Source organism: Kogia breviceps, chromosome 2 (genome assembly GCF_026419965.1).
Source record: "Kogia breviceps isolate mKogBre1 chromosome 2, mKogBre1 haplotype 1, whole genome shotgun sequence".
Classification (NCBI taxonomy): domain Eukaryota; kingdom Metazoa; phylum Chordata; class Mammalia; order Artiodactyla; family Physeteridae; genus Kogia; species Kogia breviceps.
In genome coordinates this window covers 26,541,194-26,567,071 of record NC_081311.1, presented here as the reverse complement: position 1 = coordinate 26,567,071, position 25,878 = coordinate 26,541,194, and the positions used below count along the sequence as shown (strand labels likewise).

At 44.6% G+C, this 25,878-nt stretch overlaps 1 protein-coding gene across 3 annotated transcripts in view; it reads left to right on the top strand.

Annotated features, from left to right (window-relative positions):
* Positions 1–25,878, top strand: part of SUFU (SUFU negative regulator of hedgehog signaling) — a 112,074-nt gene that overhangs the window by 21,398 nt on the left and 64,798 nt on the right. For all 3 annotated transcript variants that reach the window (XM_059054122.2, XM_059054125.2, XM_059054121.2), the window contains exon 3: positions 10,969–11,105. In XM_059054122.2, the coding sequence (XP_058910105.1) occupies positions 10,969–11,105 (137 nt within the window). The remainder of the gene's footprint in view (positions 1–10,968; positions 11,106–25,878) is intronic.

The window sequence follows — 25,878 nt, the reverse complement described above, 5'->3', positions numbered from 1 at the left end:
AACCCAAGTGGAAGCCTGAAGGCTCAGAAGCCCCACGGAGGTCAGCCTTAAAGGGCAGAGAGCAAGGTGGGTGTGTTGGTTTTCTATTGCTGTTATACAAATTACCACAAATTTAGTAGCTCAAAACAGCACACATAATCTCACATCTCTGGGTCAGGGGTCCAGGTGTAGCTTAGCTGAGTGTTCTGCTTAGGGTCTCCCAAGGCTGCAATCAGTGTCAGCTGGGCTGCATTCTCATCTGAGGCTCCATTGGGGAAGTATCTAGTACTTCCAAACTCCCTCAGGTTATTGGCAGCATTTCTTTCCTTGCAAGAGTCCTGGAAAGTTCTTCAGAGCCAGCAATGGTGATAGCAACTGCTAGCAAGACATGGTCTTACATAATGTAACATAATCATGAGAGTGATATTCTATCACCTAGCCACGTTCTGTTCGTTCAAAGCAAGTCCCAGGTCCTACCCGCATTCAAGGAAGGGGGATTCTGGGACTCCCCTGGTGGTCCAGCAGTTAAGACCCCTCACTCCCAATGCAGGGGGCCCGAGTTCGATCCCTGGTCAGGGAACTAGATCCCACATGCCGCAATTAAAGATCCCGCACGCTGCAACGAAGATCCCGCGTGCCGCAACTAAGACCGGTGCAGTGAAATAAATAAATAAATGCTTTTTTTTAAAAATGGAGGGGGGATTCCACAAAGGCATGAGCACAGGAGGCAGAGGTCATGGAGGCCACCTCAGGATCTGTCTGCCACAGTGGGGATGGACCTAGAAGAGCAAACTAAAGATACTCAGCACAGGTACCCAGCTCAGAGAAGGTAACGCGTGAGCCTTCCTGAAGATGAGCAGAGGGCAGAGAAAAAGGGAACAACCTGTGCAGAGTCTCAGAGGAGAGGAAGTCGTTCGTGTGTCAGGGATCTGCCAGTCATTCATTCATTGTGAGGCCAAGGAGGTGAGGGGGGACCCAGTTCCCGGCGGTCTTGTTGAGAAGTCTGGACTTTACCCTGAAGGTTTGGAGTGGGGGTGGGCATTGGAGGATTTTTTTAACAGGGGAGAGGTACATCACATCCCATTTTGAGAACATCAGAGTGAAGAACTGCACAGGGTAGGAGGCAGGAGATCAGTGAGGAAGAGCAGTGTTGGCCGTCCAAGTGTAGGATGAAGGGAGTATAACCGACATATTATAATAACTTTAGATGAAATATAACCTTGAGAAATTGTAAATCACTATGCTGTACACCTGAAACTTACATAATACTGTACATCGACTCTACCTTAAGGAAAAAAAAAGGCCAACCCATGGTGTGGCAGTGAGGATGCAGAGAAGAGAACAGGTTTGAGAGCTGCAGAGGAGGGAGGAGGAAGTGTCAACAGACCTCAGTGACTGCCAGCCTGGCTGCACAGGAGGACAGGGAGGGCTGGTGGATGACTCCTGGGATTCTGGCTTAGTGGCTGTACTAGTTTCCTATTGCTGCCATAACAAATTACCACATTTATTATCTTACAGTTCTGGAGTCAGATGTCTGACATGGGTCTCACTGGGCTAAAATCAAGGTGTCAGCTGGGCTAGATTCCATTTCCTTTACCAGCTTTTAGGGGCTACATGCCTTCCTTGGCTCATGCCCCTTCTTCCAGTTTCAAAACTGGCAATGCAGGCCAAGTCCTCATGTGACATCTCCTTGACCGGCTCTTCTACTTCTCCCTTCCACTTTTAAGGACTCGTATGGTTACCTTGAGCTCACCCAGATATCATCTAGCATCTCAAGATCCTTAACTTAATGACATCTGCAAAGTCCCTTTTGCCATGTAAGGTACCATACACAGGTTCCACAGATTAGAATGTGTGTATCTGGGGCCGTTATACAGGGTACCGTAGTAGTACTCGTCTTCAGTTAGAGAAAGATGGAGAAAGGATCACGTTTGGGGAGATCCTGAGTTCAGATTTGTATATACTGAGTTTGTGGTGTCCGGGTTTGGTCCTTTGCTTGGGGATAGATTTGGGAATCCTCAACACAGACCTGGTGCTGGGAACCATTTTATGAGGTTACCTGGGGAAACTATGTGTGGTAAGGAGGTGGCAGGAGCAGAGCCCTGGAGAAAGCAGGGCTCTGGCTTTTGTCCCTCTTTCTTCACCCTTTCTAGGGGACAGATGGAGGCCATGCATGGGGAAATGCTCACATTCTGTTTTCCCTAGTGAAGTGGTTTCCAGTGGTGCCCTCTGTTTGCCAGGCAGCTCTTTATTCTCTGCATGGGTGCGAGGGGCAGAGTAGTGGCCAGTCCCCGGGCGTCATGGGGCTTCGGCCAGCACTGTGGGCCTTGGAGCAGACTGACCTTCTCAAGAAACTTGGTGCAAATAGTAAAGGCAGCTGGTGCTCCAAGCATGTGCTGGAGTTTGGATATATGGTCCTTGCACTTGCTTGGTGTTGCCCTGGGAGGCAGAGAGCTTGTGGAGAGGAGATAGGCAGCCTCCTGTGCCGAGCCCCAGAGCTACTGGAGGTCTTCGTTTCAGTTCTTTCTGTAATCGCTGGGTCCACCTGGGGATGCGTGTGTGCACTTGGAGGGAGGACACCAAAGGAAAAGCTTTCCTGTCTGTTCCCCAGGGATGGGACCTAGAGGCTCCATTCTTCTGGGAGAGAATATCCAACTCAGTAAAGCAGGGAACTAAGCCTGATCCCAAGAAGGAGGGCTGGTTGGAAGGGAAGACCAGCCCCAGGATAAAGGCCTGGTTTACCCAGTTCTCCAGCCAGCCTGGAACCAGGGGGTAGGGGAGGAAGGACAACAGGAGCTTTTCTAGGGAATGAAGTGACATCAGTCTTGATTCTGGAATTGGACTGGGCTGGCCTCCTGTGCCATATGTCTCCAGAGGAAAATGGTCCCCTCTTCCTTTTCTTCTGACACCAGCACTGAGCTTGAGACTGAGCCACAGTCTGTAGACCTGACTTCAGAGGTACCACCTTCACAAGGTCAGTGGCATTCTTAGCTGGCCCAGAGTTTCTTGCTTCAGATACCAGTGGAAGTATCCAGGCCACCCCCAGAAAAAGTGGGCACTGACCACAGGACTCTCCTGTCATACCATCAGTGTCCAGTATGGACACTTAGCCAACAGGTTCTGTGAGAAGCCTGGCAGGCTAGACTGGCAGATACAGTAGTGAACAAGACACAGTCCTGCCCTTGTGGGGTTTACAGTCTAGACTGGAGGGTATAAATGGTAGAAAACTTGGAAAATACAAAGAAGTTTGAAAAAGAAAAATTGTATTGTGATAGCCACTATAACATTCAATAATTTTATTGCATTTTCTTCCGTTTTTCTCGTATATTTTTACATTGTATGTGTCTACACAAATATTTTGGATCACACATTATAGTAAGTTTTGTTTCGTGCTTTTTTTTTTTTTTTTTTTTTTTGGCGGTACGCGGGCCTCTCACTGTTGTGGCCTCTCCTGTTGCGGAGCACAGGCTCTGGACACGCAGGCTCAGTAGTTGTTGCTCACAGGCCCAGCCGCTCCGCGGCATGTGGGATCCTCCCAGACAGGGGCACAAACCAGTGTCCCCTGCATCGGCAGGTGGACTCTCAACCACTGTGCCACCAGGGAAGCCCCTGTTTCATGCTTTTTTAAAACCATTGTTTCTAGTAAAATATATATAACATGAAATTTATCATTTTAATCATTTTTTATGTATTTAGTGGAATTATTATTACCACCATCCATCTCCAGAACTTTTTCAACTTCTCAAACTGAAACTCTATACACATTAAACAATAACATCCTATTCCCCTCTTCCCATAGCCCCGGGCAACCACCATTCTATCTTGTGCCTCTCTGAATTTGACTACTCTAGGGACCTCATACGAGTGGAATCATATAATGTTTGTTCTTTTGTGACTAGCTTACTTCACTTAGCATAATGTCTTCAAGGCTCATTCATGTTGTAGCATGTGTCAGCATTTCCTTCCTTTTTAAGGCTAAATAATTTGCCATTTTATGTATATAGCACATTTTTTTTAATCCATTCATTCGTTGATGGACATTTGGGTTATTTTCACCTTTGGGCTATTGAATAAAGCTGCTGTGAACATGGGTGTACAAAATCTGTTCAAGTACCTGCTTTCATTTCTTTTGGTTATATACCCAGAAGTGGAATTACTAAATCATCTGATAAATCTGTGTTTAATCTTTAATCTATGTTTTTTTTTTTTGAGAGACCACTATACTGTTTTCCACAGTGGCCACACCATTTTATATTCCCACAAGTAATGCACAAAGGTTCCAATTTCATGACCATTTTAAAAAGTTATTTATATTTTTATCTTATAGTTAGCAGTAGGTGAACAGCAAACAATAGGGGATATAGAGTGGGGTTCTGACTTATACTTCCTGTTCCTCCTCACCAGTTAGAGGTGGAAAACCCTTTGCCTCTCAAAACTCAGGGATTAGTCCTCCTGCTTTCAAGAAATCTCATTTTTAATGACCATGTAATGTCCCACCACACAATGAACCAGAACTGATAATGCTCCTACTTGTAGAACATTTAGATTGTTTCTAAATGTTTTACTCTTATAAATACCACAGAATATATTTACAGAAAAGGCTTTTTCCAAACACAAGAGGGAAAAGCTGCTACCCCTCATATATACATAAAATAAGGAATTGACTCATGTAATTATGGAGGCTGGTAGGTCCAAAATCTATAGAGCCAATGTTACTAGGTCCATTACAATCAGTATGGCGTCATCGATTTTTACTTTAATAGGTTATAATTTGTTAATGCCATTTGTTTTGATGCTCAAATTGTCCTAGACTTGGCCAGTGGGAGCCCTTCAGTTTGGCTTCTCTCTACTTTTGACATGTTCCCATCATTCTTCAAGTACTTACTTACCTTCTGGCACAACAAAAAGTTCCAGGCTCATTCTGTGCTTTCCCAACCCTAGATTTAGCCATTTCTCCAGTGAGCTCTGGTTTCTTTTAATGGCAGATGGTATTTAGGCACCAAAATCTGAGTGCTAGGAGTTATCATTGCTTTTGGGGGGTCACTTAGTGGAGAGAGCTAGGAAATACACACACATATATCACACCCACATCTTTATCTATTTCTATATCTGTCCCTCTGTTAAATTCCATATTGATACCTCTAATTCCAAAATTACACCTTTGAGGCTCATTCTGTCCATGCTTTTTTATGTATTTCTAACTTTGACATGTTTACCAGTTTTTAACATTTCTGACAATGAGAGAAACCTGGCTCTCATTATCCACAGTACATTTACACAGAAGGTAGTTTCAGAATTACCAACTAACTGCAAAAAGTAAACCTACTAACCAGGGTTCAGTATTTTACTGTTCTTTTTGCCTTTAGCCTGATGACATATGGTCAACATACTGTGGACAGAAGGTACTTGGGTGGCTTCTTTTTTTCCCCTCTTCAGTGTGGTTATATTGTTCATCTGAAGTACAGTTAAGTTCACTAATTTATATTTGTATCACATTTAGCATTTTCCTCCATCCTTGTTTATTTTGAGTATGTGAAAGCATTATCATTGATCCAAAAAAATGTATATTCAGAGAAATGTCATACACTCATACATCCCAGACCCCACAGTACTTTCCACCTGATTCCCTCCTATTGATATTGCCTGTAGATAACCAATCTTATTTCTGATTTATCCTTCCTGTGTTGCTTTTTGCAGAAATGAGCAGATACATGTACATTTTCCTGTCTTCCCTTTTCTCTTCCTCAAAAGGTGGCATGCTATAGTACTCTTTTGTTGTTTTTACTTAACAGTTTCCATATCAGTTTGTAGAGCTCTTCCTCATTCTTTCTTATATCTGCATAGTACTCTTTGGACCACTCTCCTATGAATAGGCATTTAGTTGCTTCCAGTATTTGGGGACCACAAATTCTTAGAGTGGGATCACTGGGTCAAAAGGTAAACAATATGATGGGAGTTCCCTGGTGGTCTAGTAGTTAGGATTCTGGGCTTTCACTGCCGTGGCCCAGGTTCAATCCCTGGTCAGGGAACTGAGATCCTGCAAGCTGTGCAGCATGTCCAAAAAAAAAAAGGGTAAACAATATGTAATTTTGTTAGGTGTTGCTAATTTGTATCCCCACCAGCAACATATGAAAATACCTTTTTCCTCACAGCCTCACCAATAGAATGTAATGTCATACTTTAAAATTTTTGCCAATCTGATAAGTGATAATGGTATCATTGTTTTTTTAATTTGCTTTTGAGTTGCAAATGAATGAGATTGACCATCTTGTTGTATGCTTAAGGGGAATCTATCTATAGCTGTAGTTTGTGAATTTTTTTTACTATTAGTTCTTTGGGTTTTTTCCCCCTCAGGTTTTAAAAACAGCTTTATTGAGATAAAATTCACATACCATACAGTGTATGGTTAGTGGTTTTTAATATACGGTTTAGTGGGTTTTAGTATATTCAAGAGTTATATCACCATCATCACTTAAAGTGTACGGTTTAGTGGGTTTTAGTATATTCAAGAGTTGTGTAATCATCATCATAAACTAATTTTAGAACTTTTTAAAATCACCCTCAAAAGAAACCCCACACCCATTAGCAGTGACTCTGCATTTGTCCTTAGTCCTCAGCCTGAGGCAGATCTACTTTCTGTTCCTATAGATTTGCCTGTTCTTGACATTTTATGTAATATAAATATATAATATATTACAAGTTATATTATTTATCTTATCACATACATGTATTCATACAACATATGGTCTTTTGTAACTGCCTTCTTTCACTTAGTGTGATATAATGCTTATAGTGTTCCAGGTGGTTTCCGAATATTTAATCCTCACAACAACTCTGAAATAGTTACTGTTACTACTGTTATTATCCCCATTTTATAGATGAGAAAACTGAGGCATGGAGAGATTAAATATTTTGCCTGAGGTCACACAGCAATAAGAAGATGGGCTTTGGAGTCAGGCAGACCTCAAATCTGAAGTGCATCCCTTGCTTACTGTGTGACTTATAGAATGTTACTTAAACTCTCTCAAGTGTCTTTTTCTCATGTGTTAGTTAAATGAGGATAACAATGGCTGAGTCACAGGGTTGTTGGAGAATTAAATAATATGGCATCAGAAAAGTGCTTAGTACAAGGCCTCAAACTTAGTAGGTATTCAGTTAATTGTAGTGGTTATTAGTAGATAGAGCCAGGCAAAGGCCTGGCATACTTGACATGGTTGGCCCTGCTTCCCCTAGCATTTAGGTGTATCTGAGATGCCAGCTTTTTTTTTTTTTTTGATATAATTCACATACCATGAGATTCACCCTTTTAAAGTGTACAATTCAGTGCTTTTTAGTATATTCACAAGGTTGTGCAATCATCACCATTATTTAATTCCAGAACATTTCCGTCACTCCACGAAGAATCTCTATACCCATTAGCAGTCATTCCCCATTCTCTCCTTCTCCAACCCCTGGCAACCACTAGTCTTTCTGTTTCTATGGAGTTGTCTATTCTGGACATTTCATATAAACGGAATCATACAATATGTGGTCTTTTGTATCTGGCTTCATTCACTTAGCATAATGTTTCCAGGGTTCACCCATGTTATAGCAAATAATCAGTACAGCATTCCTTTTTATTGCCAAATAATGCTCCATTGTATGGATATACTATGTTTTGTTTATCCGTTTATATGTTGATGATATTTTGGTCGCTTCCACTTTTTGGTTATTATGAATAATGCTACTGTGAACATTAGTGTACAAGTTTTTGTGTGAAAAATGTTTTTGGTTCTCTTGGGTATATACCTAGGAGAGGAACAGCTGTGTCATATGGTATATTTAACTTTCTGACGAACTGCCAAACTGTTTTCCAAAGCAGCTCTGCCATTTTACTTCCCACCAGCAAAGTGTGAGTGTTCCAATTTCTCTACATCCTCGCCAACACTTGTTACTGTCTGTCTTTTATTTTGGACATCCTAGAGGGTATAAAGTGGCACCTCATTGTAGTTTTGATTTGAATTTTCCTAATAATTAATGGTGTTGAGCATGTGATGCCAACTTTTAGGTCAGCTTTTTCTGCTTACCCACACTCTAGAAAGTCTCTCCCAGGTTCCTGTTTGTCTGATTGGTACCTTCTTAATCAGGTGTTTTGGGGGAGACCTTTGGGCAGGTTCCAGTGGTTGCACAACTATGCCAGGATTCAAGCCACATGTTTTTCCTGTTGGCAGGTTTAATGTTACTCTTGAGGCCGGCACAGCCATTGCCTAGGCTCACTAAACTGCTGGGACAAAGCCAGCTTCTCCCTTGAGCACCTCAGTGAGCAGGATCAGAAGTTCTTGAGCTGGAAACAATCTTGAGAGGCCGTCTCATCCATCCTTCTGCAACAAGACAGTTAGAACCCCTCCCTGCCAGACTGGGGAGGATCTGTAGTATATTCCTTTAAGAATCTCTGTAGGAAGAAATTCCACTGGGCTCCTTTACCACCAGCCAGTATTTTAGCAGCCTTCGGTGTTAGAAAGATTCTTTGCTCTGACCCAGATCCCACCTTCTGCAGCACGTGCCGATTTCCTCTCACGCTTTCCTTTCTTGGAGGATGCGCGAGACAGCCGCTCTCCAGGAGGGGCTTCATCCTCTGGTCAGATAAATCTGCTTTGGCAGGAGAAGCCTTCACTTGAGGGAATGCAGACCAGACCAGGCCTCTCCAGGGGACCCTAAAGACTGAATGATCTTGTCACTGGGCTATTGCCTGAGCAATCTGCTTTGAAGAAGAGGCCTTCTGACAGGCTCCAGGTTGTGTGTTTATCCTGAGGCTGGGCCATTCCAAACTCATGTTTCAGAGTTTAGAGGTTGCATCCAGCCAGCCTGGTGGGTGGTAATCAAACGCAGGTGGAGACCATCTGGCCAGACCTGTCCGTCTCAGCCAGTCAAGTGAGGGCCGGCCTGCCCACCGCAGAGCTGGCCCAGAAAGCACCCCGTGTGGAGGCAGATGGAGTAGAAATGTGTGTGCGTGCGTGCACAGCCATGCACGCGTGTGCATGCGTGCACAGCCCTCTTTAGAGAGGCGGTGCTGCTTGGATGCATGTGGCTACTCTCTCTGCATCTGAGGGTTCACCCCATCGCACAGTCTGAGGAGCATATTTCTTTTAGTCTGTTTCTCAAGTTTTTGCGGTTAGAAATCATGTATTTTTCTTGGCCTGAGATGAAAGCCTGGGAGTAATGGTCTAATACATTTTACAAAGCTGCCTCTAATTAGCAGCTGCTTGAAATCTTCCCTTTGCCCTAGTGACCCATCTCCCTTTGTAGGGTTTTAACTCCAAGTCAGTCTTGCATTACCCCAGGTTTTCATACCCCTTGCAAGCCTATAGCCCTTGGGAGGCAGCTCTTACAGCCTCAGCTTGCTTAGCTATTCCCTCAGCCTTTCTGCATAGAATTGCTCCCAAACAGGGCAATTCAGCGAGGAAAGAAAATAGCTTACACTGCATCCTGCCAAACATCTAGCCTGGTCTCCAAAATTCTAGGTGTGTACCCCCAAATGGAGTGTGCCTCCCACAATTATAGGTACTCAGAGAAAATAGTGATTCTAAGGCTTCCTTTTCAGTCCTTTAGAGAACTTGGCTTGTCAGAGGTGAGCTCCTCACTGCAGCAAGTGCAGGACGGCTGGACCAACTCAGGTACACAAGCAGGGCTAGCCCTGGTGTCAGAGCTTCTGAGACGTTAGCACCTCTTTCTGCGCAGTCTCCTGGCCTGGCCCCTTGGGGCGATGATGGTGATGATGGAGGAAAGATGCCACATGGAATCCCAGGGTTGGGCACTGACTGCATCACTGCCCCTTCAGCATTCTCCCCTCTGACCGCCTGTTCCGGTAGCTTGGCTCACAAGGAGGTGTTGGCTGTCATCTTATTTTATGGCTTGTATTTGTATGCTGAGGAGTTTAAATGTGTATAATCATTGTGGCTCATGTTTGTACAAGATATAATTACTGAAAATTATATCATGAACATAGTTTAACTTTTAACCCTTCCCATGCTGGCGAGGCTCCTGTAACTCTCAGGAGCCCTCCCTGAATGCTTCTCTCACCCCAGGAGGTGCCACCACCATCCAACCTTGCTCTCTAATCCATATCATTTCCCTCTCTGGCAGAAGTCCATTTCAGGGACTTCCGTGGAGACTCAGCCTCCTGGGCATTTCCTAGCAGACGGGGAGGCAGGCACTGCTCCCCTGCCTCATCTCCCTATGATGTTTGTGGCCATTATCATTCTGGGCCACTTGGGGATGGGAAGGGAGGGCAAACTCTGCTTCCTCAAGGTTGCAGTGGTAGAAGGGTACACACGGGGTGCCAGGTTTCAGGAAGAGCGTGTGCTGATTGATGAGTGCATGTGGGGTGCTGGCTTTCAGGAAGATCATGGGCCCTCCCAGTATTTGGATATTTGGAATCTGCTTTGGGACCCATCCTCAAATGCTCAGTTTGGAGGCCGACCAGTTTAGCCCAAGGATTGTCCCCTTGTGGGGCAGGGTGGAGGTGGGAGTGGAGAAAGGGTCTCATCCTCATAGGGCATACAGTAGGACATATATCCATAGCAAACTAAGTAGGTGCTTATTAATAGCTTGAAGGAATAAAGAGTGTGAGTAAGGATTATTTTCAGTAATGGAAATCTTCCCTTTGCCCTAGTGCCCCATCTCCCTTTGTAGGGTTTTAACTCAATCATACAGAAAGGAATGTTCCAGAGCCACAAAACCTGGAACTCGTAATTCAGGGTACCAGCAGAGGAAGTGATTGGCGGGGCTGAGGTCACACACATGTGCTGTAGCTGGCAGGAGGGCAAGGCTGGAGTTCTGGTTCCATATTGGCTATCGAGGTCCTTCCTCCCCTCAAGGCTCAAGATTCTTCCGACTAGGGGGTTTGGATGCCGAGCCTACCCAAAAAGGGGAAGATCTTTAATTAGACAACAAAACAGTGTTTTCCCTAAGGTAGTTAAACATAAAACATTTGCTTTTTATTCCTTCCAGATTCACAGGAACAGATGGACCTAGTGGTTTTGGCTTTGAGTTGACATTTCGTCTGAAGAGAGAAACAGGGGAGTCTGCGCCCCCAACATGGCCAGCAGAACTAATGCAAGGCTTGGCCAGATACGTGTTCCAGTCAGGTAAGAGCCCCAGGAGCTGGCTGGTGTGGTTGTCCTTTCACCATGAGCCTGCTTAGGTTGGGAATCTGAAGGTATATTTTGATGTCCGTGGAAGGACCTTTCCTGGGAATGCTATGCCGCATTTGTACCATAAGGGTGGCTTGTTTCCTGGCGTTTCCTGGGTGGAAAGCTGCCTGGGCCATGGGAGAGAAGGATGTGTCATATGACCTCCTGCAGCGGGAGTCCCTGACACCCTGAGCCTTGGTTGCAGTCTGCCAGCCATACTTCTGATTCCCAGCGAGCCAAAGGCCAGCTCAGCATGGAGCTGACCAGCACTTTCTCTGTCTGCCCTTTTTCCTACAATTAGCACACTCTTTCCTCCCTGATGCCAGTGGCCTAGCCACCTCCATTTCTGGGGCACGAGCACACATGTTAATCTTGGCTAAGTCTAGGGTTAACAGTAGAGGATAGGGCAGAGAGAGAACAAATTGCCTTGAGCTTGCTCCCTCACAGTGTGAACGGGAAGTTGGAATCAGGCAGGACCTTGACAGTCAGAAATATTGTTTGATCCAGATGATTCAGGTGCCCTCCAGGGGATGGTCCTGTGCCCCTGGTGCCCTTCTGGAGACTGCTAATATGGAACCTGAAGTGGGGACTTTGTGCTGGGAGCCTTGCTCACATGCTCTTGACTCAGCCTGCCTATAGTCCTCAAGTGGGATGAAATGTTGGAGTGGAATTCAGTACCTTTTATGGAGGGTTTCATATCATCTGAATGTTTCTGTATGGTTAATTAATTGCTCAGAAACATTTCCCATGTGACTTTGTATTTTGTTTCTTTGGTTTGGTAAGTAGTTTTCAAATGAAAGTCGACACAATTTTATCCAACTCTTGCTCTTTGACTGTCATAGATAGGAGCAGACTAGCATCTAGGCCAGGGTCTCTCAAAGTATGGTCCTTGGACCCCTGCATCAGAATCAGCTGGAGAGCTTGTTGCAAGCACACTTTTCTGGGCCCCAGAGGAGATCTCTGACTTAGAATCTTTGGGGGGGTGATGTTCCCAGACGCTCTGGTAGAGACTAAATTTGGAGAACCATAGATCTGGCAACTTCTCTGAGCATAGTGACTTTTTTTTCAGCCTTGAGTAGGCTATAAATTGGGGGTGCAATTGACCATCTAGGCTGAAACCCTCTGCCCTTGTTTCAGACCCCTGGAGGTCAGTTGTTGGCTGGATGGCCATCATGTAATGGGACTGATCCTTAACTACCATCTACCATTGTGTGGCCTATGGGATAGCACCCTTTTGGAGGCTACAGTGGGTCTTCTGTAAGCAAGGGTTCCCAAACCTGGCTGCTCATGAGATCCTCTGGGATCTCAACACACTGAGTTCCAAACCCTCCCAGAGGGCTCTGATTCAGTTGGTCAGAGGTGGGACTGGGGCATCTGTTTCTTAACCAGCTTCCCGGGGGATTCTAATGCAGCTGGTCTGGGGATGTTGTTTGGACTCTAAAGGACTGTTGACGGGAAGAAGTATCATTCACAGGGGCAGGGGAAGCAGGCTGCTTGAAGCAGCTGGCTCACATGATTTGGTACTATCCTAGCGTCTAGGTCTGTACAATCTTTTTTTTTTTAAGATTTATTTATTATTTATTTTATTTATTTTTGGCTGCATCGGATCTTAGTCGTGGCATGGGGCGTCTTTCGTTGAGGCACGTAGCCTCTTCGTTGTGGCACGCGGGCTTCTCTGTAGTTGTGGTGTGCGGGTTTTCTCTTCTCTAGTTGTGGCATGCAGGCTCCAGGGCTCGTGGGCTCTGTAGTTTGTGGCAAGTGGGCTCTAGCTGAGGCACACAAGCTCAGTAGTTATGGCACACGCATGGGCTTAGTTGCCCCGTGGCACGTGGGATCTTAGTTCCCTGACCAGGGATTGAACCCGTGTCCCCTGCATTGGAAGGCAGGTTCTTTACCACTGAACCACCAGGGAAGTCCCCTGCACTATCTTTTAATGTTTTAAGATTGTGCCAGGAGTCTACTGCCTGAACCCACTGTGTCCCCTTCTCTCCCTTCTTTGATGCCTGAAGCTGATGCCGATATAGAACTGTCTTTGAGAAAACAGACATTTCTTCAGTCTAATGCTCTCCCAACTGACCTATTTCAGCTCCTGGAAAATAGACATTTCTTGACGTGGAATTTGATCTACCATAGGAAATGGGACTCTAAAGACTAGGCAACCTCTTGCTTGTATAGACAGATAGCTTCCTGCCCACTGTTTAAGCCAGTACATTTATATGTTTGTTTGCACTTAATGTACCTGCTCATGTGGATCAAGATCAGAGAAATGTAAAACAAGTGTTATGAATCACTGTCAAGTGGAATCAAGCAGATGAACCTCTGAAATAGTTCTGATGTTATAGTTCTGAAATAATAATGCAAGTGGGGAGAAAAACAGGATTTGATTTGCAAGGGTTCATTTCAGCCACACAGTAAACATCACAGTGACTGTTTTGCAACACTAATGTGATCATTGATTCAGCTACATTATCAACAGATGTCAAAACTATCAGATAAAAAAGATTGTTGGGGTATAAGATAGTCACAAGGGCTCAAAGAATCCCTCCACAGATTACTTATGTGCTACAAAGAGAAAAAGAATACCTTTACAATGGAAAAGTTTGGGTGGGCATCACCTTAACCAAATGATCAAATGTAGCAACACAAAAATGGAACAAATGACTACTATGTACCTCCTTACATGTTATACTGTGAAGTATAAAGCACCAACCGCGGAACACTTTATTTATTTATTTATTTATTTTATTTTTGGCTGCATTGGGTCTTTGTTGCTGCACATGGGCTTTTCTCTAGTTGCAGCGAGTGGGGGCTACTCTTCGTTGTGGTGTGCGGGCTTCTCATTGGGTGGCTTCTCTTGTTGCCGAGCACAGGCTCTAGGTGTATGGGTTTCAGTAGTTGTGGCACATGGGCTCAGTAGTTGTGGTTCACAAGCTCTAGAGCGCAGGCTCAATAGTTGTGGTGCATGGGCTTAGTTGCTTGCAGCGTATGGGATCTTCCTGGACCAAGGATTGAACCCCTGTTCCCTGCATTGGCAGGCTATTCTTAACCACCGCACCACCAGGGAAGTCCCCATGTAGCACTTTTCCATAAACGTTTCACCCGAATTGAATCCTGAGCATATAGTCAGGTAAATCCAGATTGTGGGATATTTTACAAGACAGCTGCTTGGACTCTTCAAAAATGTCAATGCTCTAAAAGAAAAAATGGCAAGGGGCTGGGGCTGTCCTAGATCAAAGAAAACATGACAGTCTAAATGTATGTATGATCCTTGATTGGACCCTGAATTGGAAAAAAAAAAAGGTTATTTTTAGGGCAATCAGAAAAATATATAGACTGTGTATTAAATAACAGTACTGTGTAATTGTGAAATTCCTTGGGTGTGGTGTGGTATTATGGTTATAAAGGATAGTGTCTTTGTTCCCAGGAGATAAAAGATGAAGTATTTATGAATAAAATGACATGATGTCTGCAACTTAACTTTCGAATGATTTGGCAAAAAAAAGTGTGTCGGGGGGAGATAGAGAGGAGAAAGCAAATGTGGCAAAATGTTAAAGGGTGAATCTAGGTGAAGGATGTATGGAGGTGAAGGATATATTGTACTATCCTTCTGACTTTTCTATGGGACTGAAAATTTTGAGAATAAAAAGTTGTGGCTGTTTCTTGAGTGTATGTTGACTGGGTGGCTCCATAGTCCCGTCTGCTGCGACAGGTCCTTTTATGGTGTCTGCAGTGTAACAGCTATAGTTTGTGCCTGTAGATCACTTCAGGCATTTCACAGCAGCAGCAGGATGACTACACTCCCAGAAGTATACTACCCGATTTTCTGTTTTCCAGATTTTCATAATATGATTGTACTACTTGAATAATAACTAAAACAAATCTTCCTTAAATTCTTTTTGAAACATGGCAGGGAGTAGTAATTATTTAAATAATGGGAAAATGATGAAGAAAAGTATATGACAACTGATGTAAGAGAGAAGACCATGGCTATGAGCCTAAATAGTGAGGACAAGAGCTAAAATTTAGTAGTGTGTTCTATGTGCCAGGCACAGTTGTAAGTGCTCATTTAATGTGCAGTAAAGCCCTGTGAGTTAGGCACTGTTATACCAGCTCTACAGTTGCAGAAAGGAAGACAGATGGAGAGGGGAAGTAGCTTGTTCAAAATCAAACAGCTAGTAAGTGCAAAGGACAGCCGTTGTAGTTCTTAACGCCACTCTCTTAACCATGATACCATGTTGCTGGTGGCTCGGCTGATATTTAGGCTGCAACATGTCTCAGGCTGGACCATGAGGTTTGAGCATCATCCACATGGGTGATTGCACTTGTGCACATAGCCTCTGAGCTCCAGCATGCCTTGCTCGGGCATTCTGGAACATTTGGAAAATAAGTCGGGGAGGGCTAAAGCCATTCGTAATATTACCCAAATCTTCTTTAACCTACACTTTCATCTTTTAACTTTTGTTCCTGAAAATACGTATATAAAAAGTACAGCTTGCTGAAAGTTAACAAGCTAAACACACCCCATGTAACCAGCACCCAAATCAAGAAACAGGCTAGTTCTCCAGAAACCTCCCTTGTGCTTCCTCTCAATCACCTTCTTACCTTTTCTTCCCTTCTCTCTTTCTCTCTTCCCTTCCGTCCCTCCCTGCCTCCCTTCCTTCCACCCTTCCTGTTTCACTGCATAGTACGGGTCCTCAGCCCAATGTGCCTGAGCTCGTTGGTAAGTTAGGTGGGTAGCTATAGGCTACGTAGCCCCCGTTTCCACTTCTCTCCCTGGCGCTCTTCACCATCTTGCACGTTACTGCCAGATCAAGGAGGACAGAATAGTATGATGGTTAGGAGCATGGCCCCTAGGCCCAGACTGCCTGCATTTTTACCTCAGCTCTGCCAGTTACTGCCTCCTGACCTTGGGCAACTTATTTGCTAAACTATAAAGCAGGGATAATAATAGTAACTATACATGAAGTTATTGAGATGATGAAATGAGTTAATACCTGCAAAGCACTTAGAACAGTGCCTGATGCATAGTAAGTACTATTGATATATAAGTATCACCCACAATTATTATTGTTATTATTCAGTCTTCAAAAACCTTATGTGAATAGAGAAGATGGGTACCTTGATCTTTTTTTGCAGTGTTAGTAAAGACCCCATTTTACAGGAAACGCTGATAGTAAGGAGATGCATTGCTTGTCCCTGTATCAGATGCCTGCCTCAGCTGATATGATAATATTTGGTGCCATTTTCTTTCTCTCACACAGAAAATCAATAATAGTGACACAAATGAGGTAAAATTACCTCATTTTGTATATCACACTGTAAACGCAAAAAGCAAATTCAGTTCAACTGTGGCTCCTCGATTTATGTAGTTGGCAGTGCCTGTAAAGTCTTAAACAAATCAAATCCTATTATGCAATAGAGCCCATGCAGTTTAGTGGGACCTTGTAAGTAAATCCTTTTTTATAAGGTAAAGAATCTTTTTATAGTGTGAATAATTGCCCCTTTTTGTAACTCTTTCGTGAGACTGGATTTAGGCCTTTCCAGTTTTCTCGGAGCAGAGCGCACTCTCCTGATGCTGCAGAGAACCTCCCTTGTAGGCATTGCTCTGTCCCAACTAGTTACACTCTACAAGGGTTACACATATGTTATTATACAGAACATGTATTTTATGTTTGATGTATAGCGAGATCGATCTACACGTGTATACCTAGCAGCATAGTTCTGTGTGGTGGTCTTGCCTCACCTGGGCTGTCCACCTTAAACTAAGTAACTTACATGGAATACCCCGCCCACCATGCTGAGCAGTATCTAGTAAGTGGAATGCTTAGACCTGCTTTTCCAGATCTAAACAACATCCACAGCTTTGCCATCCAGACTTAGAAACAGCATCAGGGCAGTGGGAGGCAAGGGAAAGAGACGACGAGACTCTGGTGGGGGGGCTGTGATGGGGAGTGGTGATGCCCACATCCAGCGTGGGGCTGCATGAGGCTGCCTCTGAAGCTTGCTCTGAAGAATGACTTGGACAGGTTCTGTAACTTAGCCCCGCGCTGCTGGAGGGCAGTCACTTTTTGGTTTTGCTCAGAGGTGGGAAGCTGAGCAGTAGAGAAAAGGAAGTGGAAATGTGAGAGGCCTGGGAAAGAAGAGTATCCAGAGAAGGTGAAGGAGTCAGGATGTGGGGGTGAGGCAGGTTAGTGTTTATTTGAGTTGGGATGCTTCTAATCATGAGCAAATGACAGAAGCCCAACAAAAACTACCGGAAATAATAACAGACTTTATTGGTCAGGTTACTGGGATGTCCAGGGTTTCAGGCACGGCTTGATCCGTACGTTCGAACAGTGTCCTCAGGGCTCTGACTTGTGTGTTGGTCTTGTACTGTAGACTGACTCTTCCTATGTGCCAGGAAAGATGAGCACCACCAGCCAGAGTTTCCAGTTCTCCCAGTTTGCAGTCCCAGCAGGCAGAAGGCTTTTTGCTTCCAACGTTCCTCCGTCAGTCCTGGGGAAGGACCCAGATTAGTTCTGTCTAGATCAATAGGACACCCCCCGCCCCGGTTGGGGGTGGTGGTCCAGATGGAGCACCAGGATTTATGTTTAAGGTCTTCCCCCTCCTCGCTTCCAACTACACGGAGTGGGAGAGAAGTCCTCTAAAGCAAAGGGTAGAAAGCACTGGCAGAAAACATGTAGGTGTAGCCCTTGGTAGGCAAAATCAGTTGCTCTCACAAGGCTTTAGGGGCATCTACTGCCTCAGTAACTGTGATGTGCAGTTATGCTTGGAAGTCAAATCATTAGAGAATGCATAGGTGGAGCGGACACCTTTTGTTCTGTCTTGTATCTGTTGGGATGGTTTTGACTACAAGTAATAGAACACCCTAACTAAAATGGCCTAACAATAAGGGCACTTATCTTACAGAGCGAGTCATCTGGAGGTGGGGAGTTCCAGGGATGGTTGTCATCTGTTCATTGATGCTGTTAAGGACCTGAGTTCTTTCTAACTTCCTGCTCTGCCTTCCTCAGCACTTTGGATTGACTTTTTTAACTGGTTCCCTGATATTCCGAAGATGGCTGCTGCAATCCCTAGCATTCTAGAATCACACTTGACAGAGTCTGCAAGTAGCAAAAAAGACACTTCTGTCCTGAGTCTATTTTTTTTTTCTTAACTGGAGTATAATTGCTTTACAATGTTGTGTTAGTTTCTGCTGTACAACGAAGTGAATAGCTGTGTGTGTACATATATCCCTTCCCTCTTGGACCTCCCTCCCATCACCCCCCATTCCACCCATCTAGGTCATCACAGAGAACAGAGCTGAGCTCCCTGTGTCTTGTGTGTCTTTTTAAGACCAATCAAAACCTCCACAGAACCACCCTCATTGATCTCTTCTTGCATCTCATTAGCTAGAGTTATGTCAGGAAAGTGAGACAACCATGTTGGCTTACCGATCAATATCCACCTCCTAGGGCTGGGGATGGGCCCTGGTTCCCTGAAAGTCATGGCCAAGGAAAGGCAGAGGAAGAAAAGTGGGATTCTCTTAGTAAGAAGGGGAATGGCCACCAGGTGGGCAAAACAGTATCTGCTCCCCTACCTAAGAAGCCCCAAGCGTTACCTGGGGTCAGAGGGTCCTTGCATATTGATTAGGATGCTGGGCCAGTATAAAAGTGTCATGTGGAAGGAGAATGTGACAGGGTAGCTGTCATTGTTTCACCTGCTACATAGATTTAGAACCAAATCCAGCCACTGTCATGAATCATTTGGTAAGTTCTGCAGTAAATACATCAGTAACTTCACCAGTAGATACTTCAACTTCTTTCCTTCTTACTTTGCAGCCAGTTTCTCTTACGTACCCATTCCCTTTTAATTTTATTGATCAGCTCATTTTTTCTTCTCAGATTGCCAGTGACTGTTCCCCTGCCCCCTACCCTCTGGCTTTCATTAGAAATAAACCATTCCCCAACTCAGCAGGGCTTGATTTCTGAGCTGTGCTTTAGAATTCTGCTGGAGAGGCTGCCTGCTCTCAGTTCTGCCATTGGTAGGCCTTAACCACAAATTCCAAGGCAATTTCACTTGAGTTTCAGGAGAAACGTGGCCCCCCAATCTTGTAACTGACACTGTGGAAATTCAAGTGCCTTCGCTTGCTGCTGTTTAATGGCAACCTCATGACATGTGCTGAGTCGGCGGCTCACTTTGTGATTCAGGCCCAATCAGGGAGATTGGGGGGAGGGTACTGCCTGAGCATCCTGAACTCTGTGGTATGGACAGACTAATGCCAACAAGAGATTTTTTTTTTTTTTTTTTACATTTTCTTTCCTTTTCCCGTTTATAAAAGAAATATTTGCTCATTATAAAACTGAAACATAGGGATTTCCCTGGTGGTCCAGCGGTTAAGATGCCACGCTCCCCATGCAGGGGGCCCGGGTTCAATCCCTGGTCAGGGAACTAGATCCCGCATGTCGCAACTACAAGCCTGCATGCTGCAACTAAGACACAGCACAGCCAAATAAATGAATATTTTTTTTAAAAAAACCTGAAACATAGAAATATGTGACACAAAGTTAAAGTCCTTCATAATTCATTCCCCCACTGAGGAAACATTAGTGTTCTATATTTCAATTTTCTTTTCAACGCATATATCTATATAGAATCACCATTATTTTATAAAGATGGACCATGTTTTTCATACTGTTTTTCAACTTGCTTTTTTTAACTTAATATCTTTTGGACATCTTTACATGTCAGTATATTCTTTCTAACTGTACATTTTATTATCTAGATATACTTTACTTTAATCACTCTCCTGTTGTTGGGCATTTGGGTGGTTTCTAATTTTTCCCTCCCACAAACTTGCAGTGAGCATCCTTGTAGATGTATGTCTTTGCACTCTTGCTTAAGTATTTCTGTGGGATAAATTCCTAGAAGTTGGATTGCTGTAAGGGAAATGAACATTTTACATGTTAACAGCCATTGCAGATGAATGATTATATTATTGTAATAATACTTTTGTGATCATCCATAAATGTTATAATTGTTTTCAACAAAATGATTGTTATATAAAATTGTTTTTATAGCAACCAAGTTGTCTTCTGAGTCCTTGAGAATTGATCCCCTTTCTTAGGTTACGTGGCCTTAGGAAGCTTGTTAATACATGTTAAACGGCGTGCATTTGGGGTTAGGAAAGCGAGCAAGCTCTTACGTGGTTCTCATACTGTTTAGATTTAGCACAGGAACCCATCCATCATGCTTCCTGTGTCTGAAGCTGGAAGTGGTGAGGGACACACCCTGCTGCCTGAAGTCAGAGACTTTACCAGATACTGATGGTGGGTCAAGTTTTATTAAAGAACCCCAATGAATTATGGAGTTTTCTTGAGTTTTACCTCCTCCTACCTTGCCTAGAGTTAAAATTACTAATGCAGTTAGTCTTTTCCTGTTGAGGTCCGTTTTTTTTTTTTAATTTAATAGTTAAAAGTAAGTAAATAAAACAGTAGCTATTGAGCACCAAGCCATCCTTAGCACTTACATTCTCTTATTTAACCTCTGCAGTAGCTGGCTAGATGAGGAAGATACTGATGTTGCCACTTTTCAGATGAGGAAATGGGCCCAGAGAGGTGGTGGGCCTTGGAGAATTTCCTGCAGCTGGTGAGTGGCAGGAGCTAGTTTCCAGGGACACCCTAACCAGCGCTGGTTTGCGTGCTGTGGCCTCTGAGCCTCGGGTGATCCATTTTATCTATTTATTTATCTATCTATCCTTCTATCTACCTATCTATTTATTTAGGCTGCGTTGGGTCTTCGTTGCTGCACGGGCTTTCTCTAGTTGTGGGGAGCTGGGGCTACTCCTCATTGCAGTGCGCCGGCTTCTCATTGCAGTGGCTTCTCTTGGCAGAGCACCAGCTCTAGGCACGTGGGCTCAGTAGTTGTGGCTCGTGGGCTCAGTAGTTGTGGCTGTCGGGGGTCTAGAGCACAGGCTCAGTAGTTGTGGTGCATAGGCTTAGTTGCTCTGCAGCATGTGGGATCTTCCCAGACCAAGGCTCGAACCCATGTCCCTTGCATTGACAGGTAGATTCTTAACCACCGTACCACCAGGGAAGTCCCAGTGATCCATTTTATTTTATTTTTTTTCTGGTTTTTTTTTTTTTTTTTTTTTTTTTTTTTTTTTTTGCTGTATGCAGGCCTCTCACCGTTGTGGCCTCTCCCATTACGGAGCACAGACTCCGGACGCACAGGCTCAGCAGCCATGGCTCACGGGCCCAGCCGCTCCGTGGTATGTGGGATCCCCTCAGACCAGGGCACGAACCCATGTCCCCTGCATCGGCAGGCGGACTCTCAGCCACTGCGCCACCAGGGAAGCCCCCAGTGATCCATTTTAAATGACAAGAGGCCTTGGGGGAAAGGAGCACTTTTTCATTAGTTGTTTTTTTTAATTTAAGTACCTGCTGCATGCCAAGGACTCTGTCAGATGCTGGGTAAGCCCTGTGGAACAAACAGATAGGATCCCTTCCCATAGGTAGTGGAGAGAGACACTGTATTTGATTCCATAACATGGCAGAACGGGAAAGCTCAGGGTGCTTCAAAAGAATAAAGTGGTGGACTCATTTTAGATTGTAGAGTTGGGCAAGGACATGACTGAAGGCAAAGAATGAGGAGAAGAATTTTTTGACAGAGGGACCAGCTCGTGTAGGCCCCTGAGGAGAGAAAGAGCTTGAGGAATATGAGGAACCGGAGGGAGAGAGAGGAAAGAGCTCAGGAAAAGCTGGAGGCTTGGCAGGCATGGAAAAGTGCTGGGCTTTGTACTTGCATTTGGACTCAAAGTCTTGATGAAGAGTCTGGATTTGATTCTAAGGGCAGTGGAGAGCTACAAAAGCATTTCAAAGAGGAAGGGGAAATGACCAGTTTGGGGAGTGAAAACACTTAAAAAAAAATTAAGATGTGTTTGGAGTTGAGGTGTTCTGAGCTTTTTTTCTGCCTGTATTATTAGAGTGGCCCTTCCCTAGAAGGTGCTGGGGCCGCTGCAGTCCTTGGAGCGCAGCATCAGAGTCATGGATTCTTCCCAGCCCTGCCATTCTAATCCTTGGGACCTTACTGCAGTGTAAGCCTGCCGCCAGCCTGCTTCTGCTAAGGCTCCGCAGCCTAAGGAGGGGAACCCCTCTTCTCTCTCAGGGGTTGTCAGCAGCCTCTGCCTCCCTGTGCCCAGCAACACACCACAGGGCTCTCCTTCCAGGTTTAAGAAGTGGATCAGGCCTTGCTTCCTCATCCCTGCTCTGCAAGTGAGTAAAGGAAGTCAGAAGGTTGAGTGAGGCACTTGGAGCATGTCCCTAGGTGTGAGATGTTGCTGGGCTGCAGTTCAGTTTCCCATCAGCAGCTTGCTTCTCTCTAGATGTCCCAGGTGTATTCCATCTTTATATCTTTGCCCCAAGTAAAGTTTTCTGAAAGGAGATGCTCCATCATTACCAATGAGAACTGTCGAGTTCTCTCGTTTCCTGGTTCTATTGCCCCAGTTAGCTAACTGAAGCCAAATGGAGCTGCCTGGTTTTATTAATATCATTTTTCTTCCTCATACTCTTTTTGATTTTCCTGACGTTTTCTTTCCCTCAGCCTGATTTATCCTCTTTTCTGGTTGCTATGGATCTGTAAAATATTTTCCCTTTCATCTGTTAGTAATACTTACCAACTATAAGGCAAAACAATCTCTGGTTTCTCTGTACTTTCTCAAGATCTTCAATTAGTGATTGAAAGATTGTATTTCTATTCCACTGAAATAAAACAGATCAACTCCTCAGAAATGGTCTTATGGCCTACAATTTAAGTGGTTTGCATGTAAATTATAATTTATCCAATATTTAAATCTAAGTGTTTTTAGGGAAGACTTAAATCCTAAAAACAGAAGCTGACAAAGTATAGCCTGTGAGTCAAATCCTGATGGACACCTGTTTTTGTAAATAAAATTTAATTGGAATGCAGACATGCATGCATATACATGCAGACATGTATTATCTAGGGCTTCTTTTGTGCAGCAGCAGCAGAGTTGAGTAGTTGTGACAGGGACTATATGGCCCTCAAAGCCTAAAATATTTGATATCTAGCCTTGCACTGAAAAAATCTGCCGACCTCTGACAGAGTGTTTTCAACTTCTGAATAACTATCCAAGTAGAGAGGTGACCATCCTTCCATCTCTGTGATAGATCCAGAGGCCCTGTGAGATGCCTCGCTTTAGCTGGGGCCTGTGCGGTGGCCCAGGACAGAGGGATCACAGTACCTAGAGGTTTGTTGGGGGAGGAGGCAGATCCCTTTATCTTCCATGGGCCTGTATGTTACTTGGAGAACTGCATGAAATGTTTTGAGTTTCTTCTCAGAAAGGAGTTAATTGATAAAGGCAGTAAGCTAGGATATTCACCCTCAGACTAGTTCTTTCTTCTCCAGCTCCCTAGGGAGTCTTAATTGTTTGGCTCTTTCAGCAGAATGCGGCTCCTTTGTCTCTAGCACCCGCATTTCAGGGACGCTCCCTGCAGGGGGCAGTGAGGGCTTCTGGCCAGTAGAACAGAGCAGCCGGTGTGTCAGGAGTAGACCCAGCACCTCTGCAGGAGGTAAAGCCCTCTGGTAACTTGAAGGGGTTCCTAATTGAATGTTCAGTGAAAGGGCTGGAGGACAGCACGGATAGGGGCAAGAGCCCAAGAGGCAGCTTGCCAGTTTGGCCGTGTGGGACCTGTGGATCAAAACTGAACATCTCCGAGACTTGGTTACTTCATCTGTGAAATGGGGTAATAAGAATATCTACTTCATAATATATTCAGTGTCCCTAGTAGAGTACCTGGAATAATACATGGAAGCAGTTAATATTATTTATGTGGTCATTTAAGAAGTATATTGCAGGACAAAAAGGAAACAGGCTTAAAAGAAAAAAAAGGTGCACATTACAACTCTGTATAGAGTTGGGTCCTAACCCTGTTAATAATATGTACATGTCCATATAGATGCCTGGAGGAGATTCATGAAGATACTCACAGAGGCCATCCTAGGGTGAAGGGGTTATGAGTTATTGACATTTTCCTTTTGGTACTTTCCAGCCATTTTAGAATTTTCTGCACAGAGCATGGATTTTATGATCAGAAAAGAAAAATGAAAAGGATAACTGTGACTGAATTTTTCAAAGAACTTCCCAGAGTCGGGAACGGTGAGCCCCGAGAAGCAGTCCCAGGCCAGTACCACAGGGCCGGTCACCACCTGAGGGTGTGCTACCTGCTGCGGTTACTGGAACAGCTTCGAATGCCATGCACTGATGGGCGAGTGCAGGGGTCCTGCTTTCTTGCTCAGTTTCTTCATAGCTTTCTCAGTGGGAAAAAAAATGACTCTTCTAAGCCAGACACAGCTCTGTTCTGGCCTCTCTGGCATTGGGTCTCCTCAGCCAGGCCTGTCTTCTTGCTTTTCAGGGCAGACATGGTGACAGGCTTGTTGTTTGGTATCTCTCCAGGACGCGGGGGCCAGGCAACCGGCCTGCTCCTCCCCGTGGAGCTCTGATGAGGTTCCAGCAGCATTTCTGACCCCTCACAGAGCCCTTCTCCAGGCATATGACAGTTGAAACTAGAACCAGAAGAGGAAAAGAACAAGGAGCTTGGGTGCTTTTCAAGAGTAGTTGCAGCAAGCCCAGGCCATACGTTGCTGTGTTGCTGTCATCAGTGGGGTAGCCGTCCTCAGCCTTGTCTGGCTTGGCCCAGCGGAAGCTGCAACCTGGGGCACTGCACTGGTGTGGGGCAGGCATCTCGGGGACAGGCTGCAGCCCAGTGTCTGTGCTTTCCTGAGCCCTGGGCCTAGCTCTAACAGTCCCTCTTTGGGTTTGAAGATTTAGGGAGAACAGGACACTTACTTATCAACTTCCTGGGCCGACTGGGCACGTCTGGGTACATCTGGGTCCCCACCCGGACCGGCCAGCCTGGTGACGTGAACTTGGGAAGCCTTTGTCCTGTGCGTCTGTTTACTGGGCCACTCAGATCATACATGCATTGTAATCTGTTTTGGCTGATGCACTTTCATTCCCCCAAACAAAAATAACTTTATTGTTTTTCCAGTTAAAAAATAATGTTTAAAAAAAAATCCAGGTAATGTGGAAAACATGAAAAAAGCAAGTCACAGAACAGTGGGTAGAGTGGGCTTGCATTTTTACTTTAAAAATAATAAGAAAAAAGTGTGACTTTGGTTATATATGCTTAGAAGAAAATCTTGAAGAATGCAAGTCAAACATGAACAGTGATTATATCTGAGAAATGGGACTGATGAGAAAAGAGAGTTTCATTTTTCAGTTTATATACTTGTCTGTTGTTTGAATTTCTTATAAAAAAAACCCCACCTCTTGCTTTGTAATTTAAATAAGTATATAATCGAAAATGAAAAATAAACATTATTGGGCTTCCCTGGTGGCGCAGTGGTTGAGAGTCCGCCTGCCGATGCAGGGCACACGGGCTACTGCCTCGGTCCGGGAGGATCCCACATGCCGTGGAGCGGCTGGGCCCGTGACCCATGGCCTCTGAGCCTGCGTGTCCGGAGCCTGTGTTCCGCAGCAGGAGAGGCCACAGCAGTGAGAGGCCCGCATACCGCAACAAACAAACAAACAAAACACATTATCTAAATCCCAGCCCCTGAGATAGCTACTCTTAATATTTGCTTACCGTCCTTCTAGAGATACCTCTACACCTAAAATAGACAGTTTTACTAACAATACTGTACTGTATTAGCATGCTTTCTTCACCAG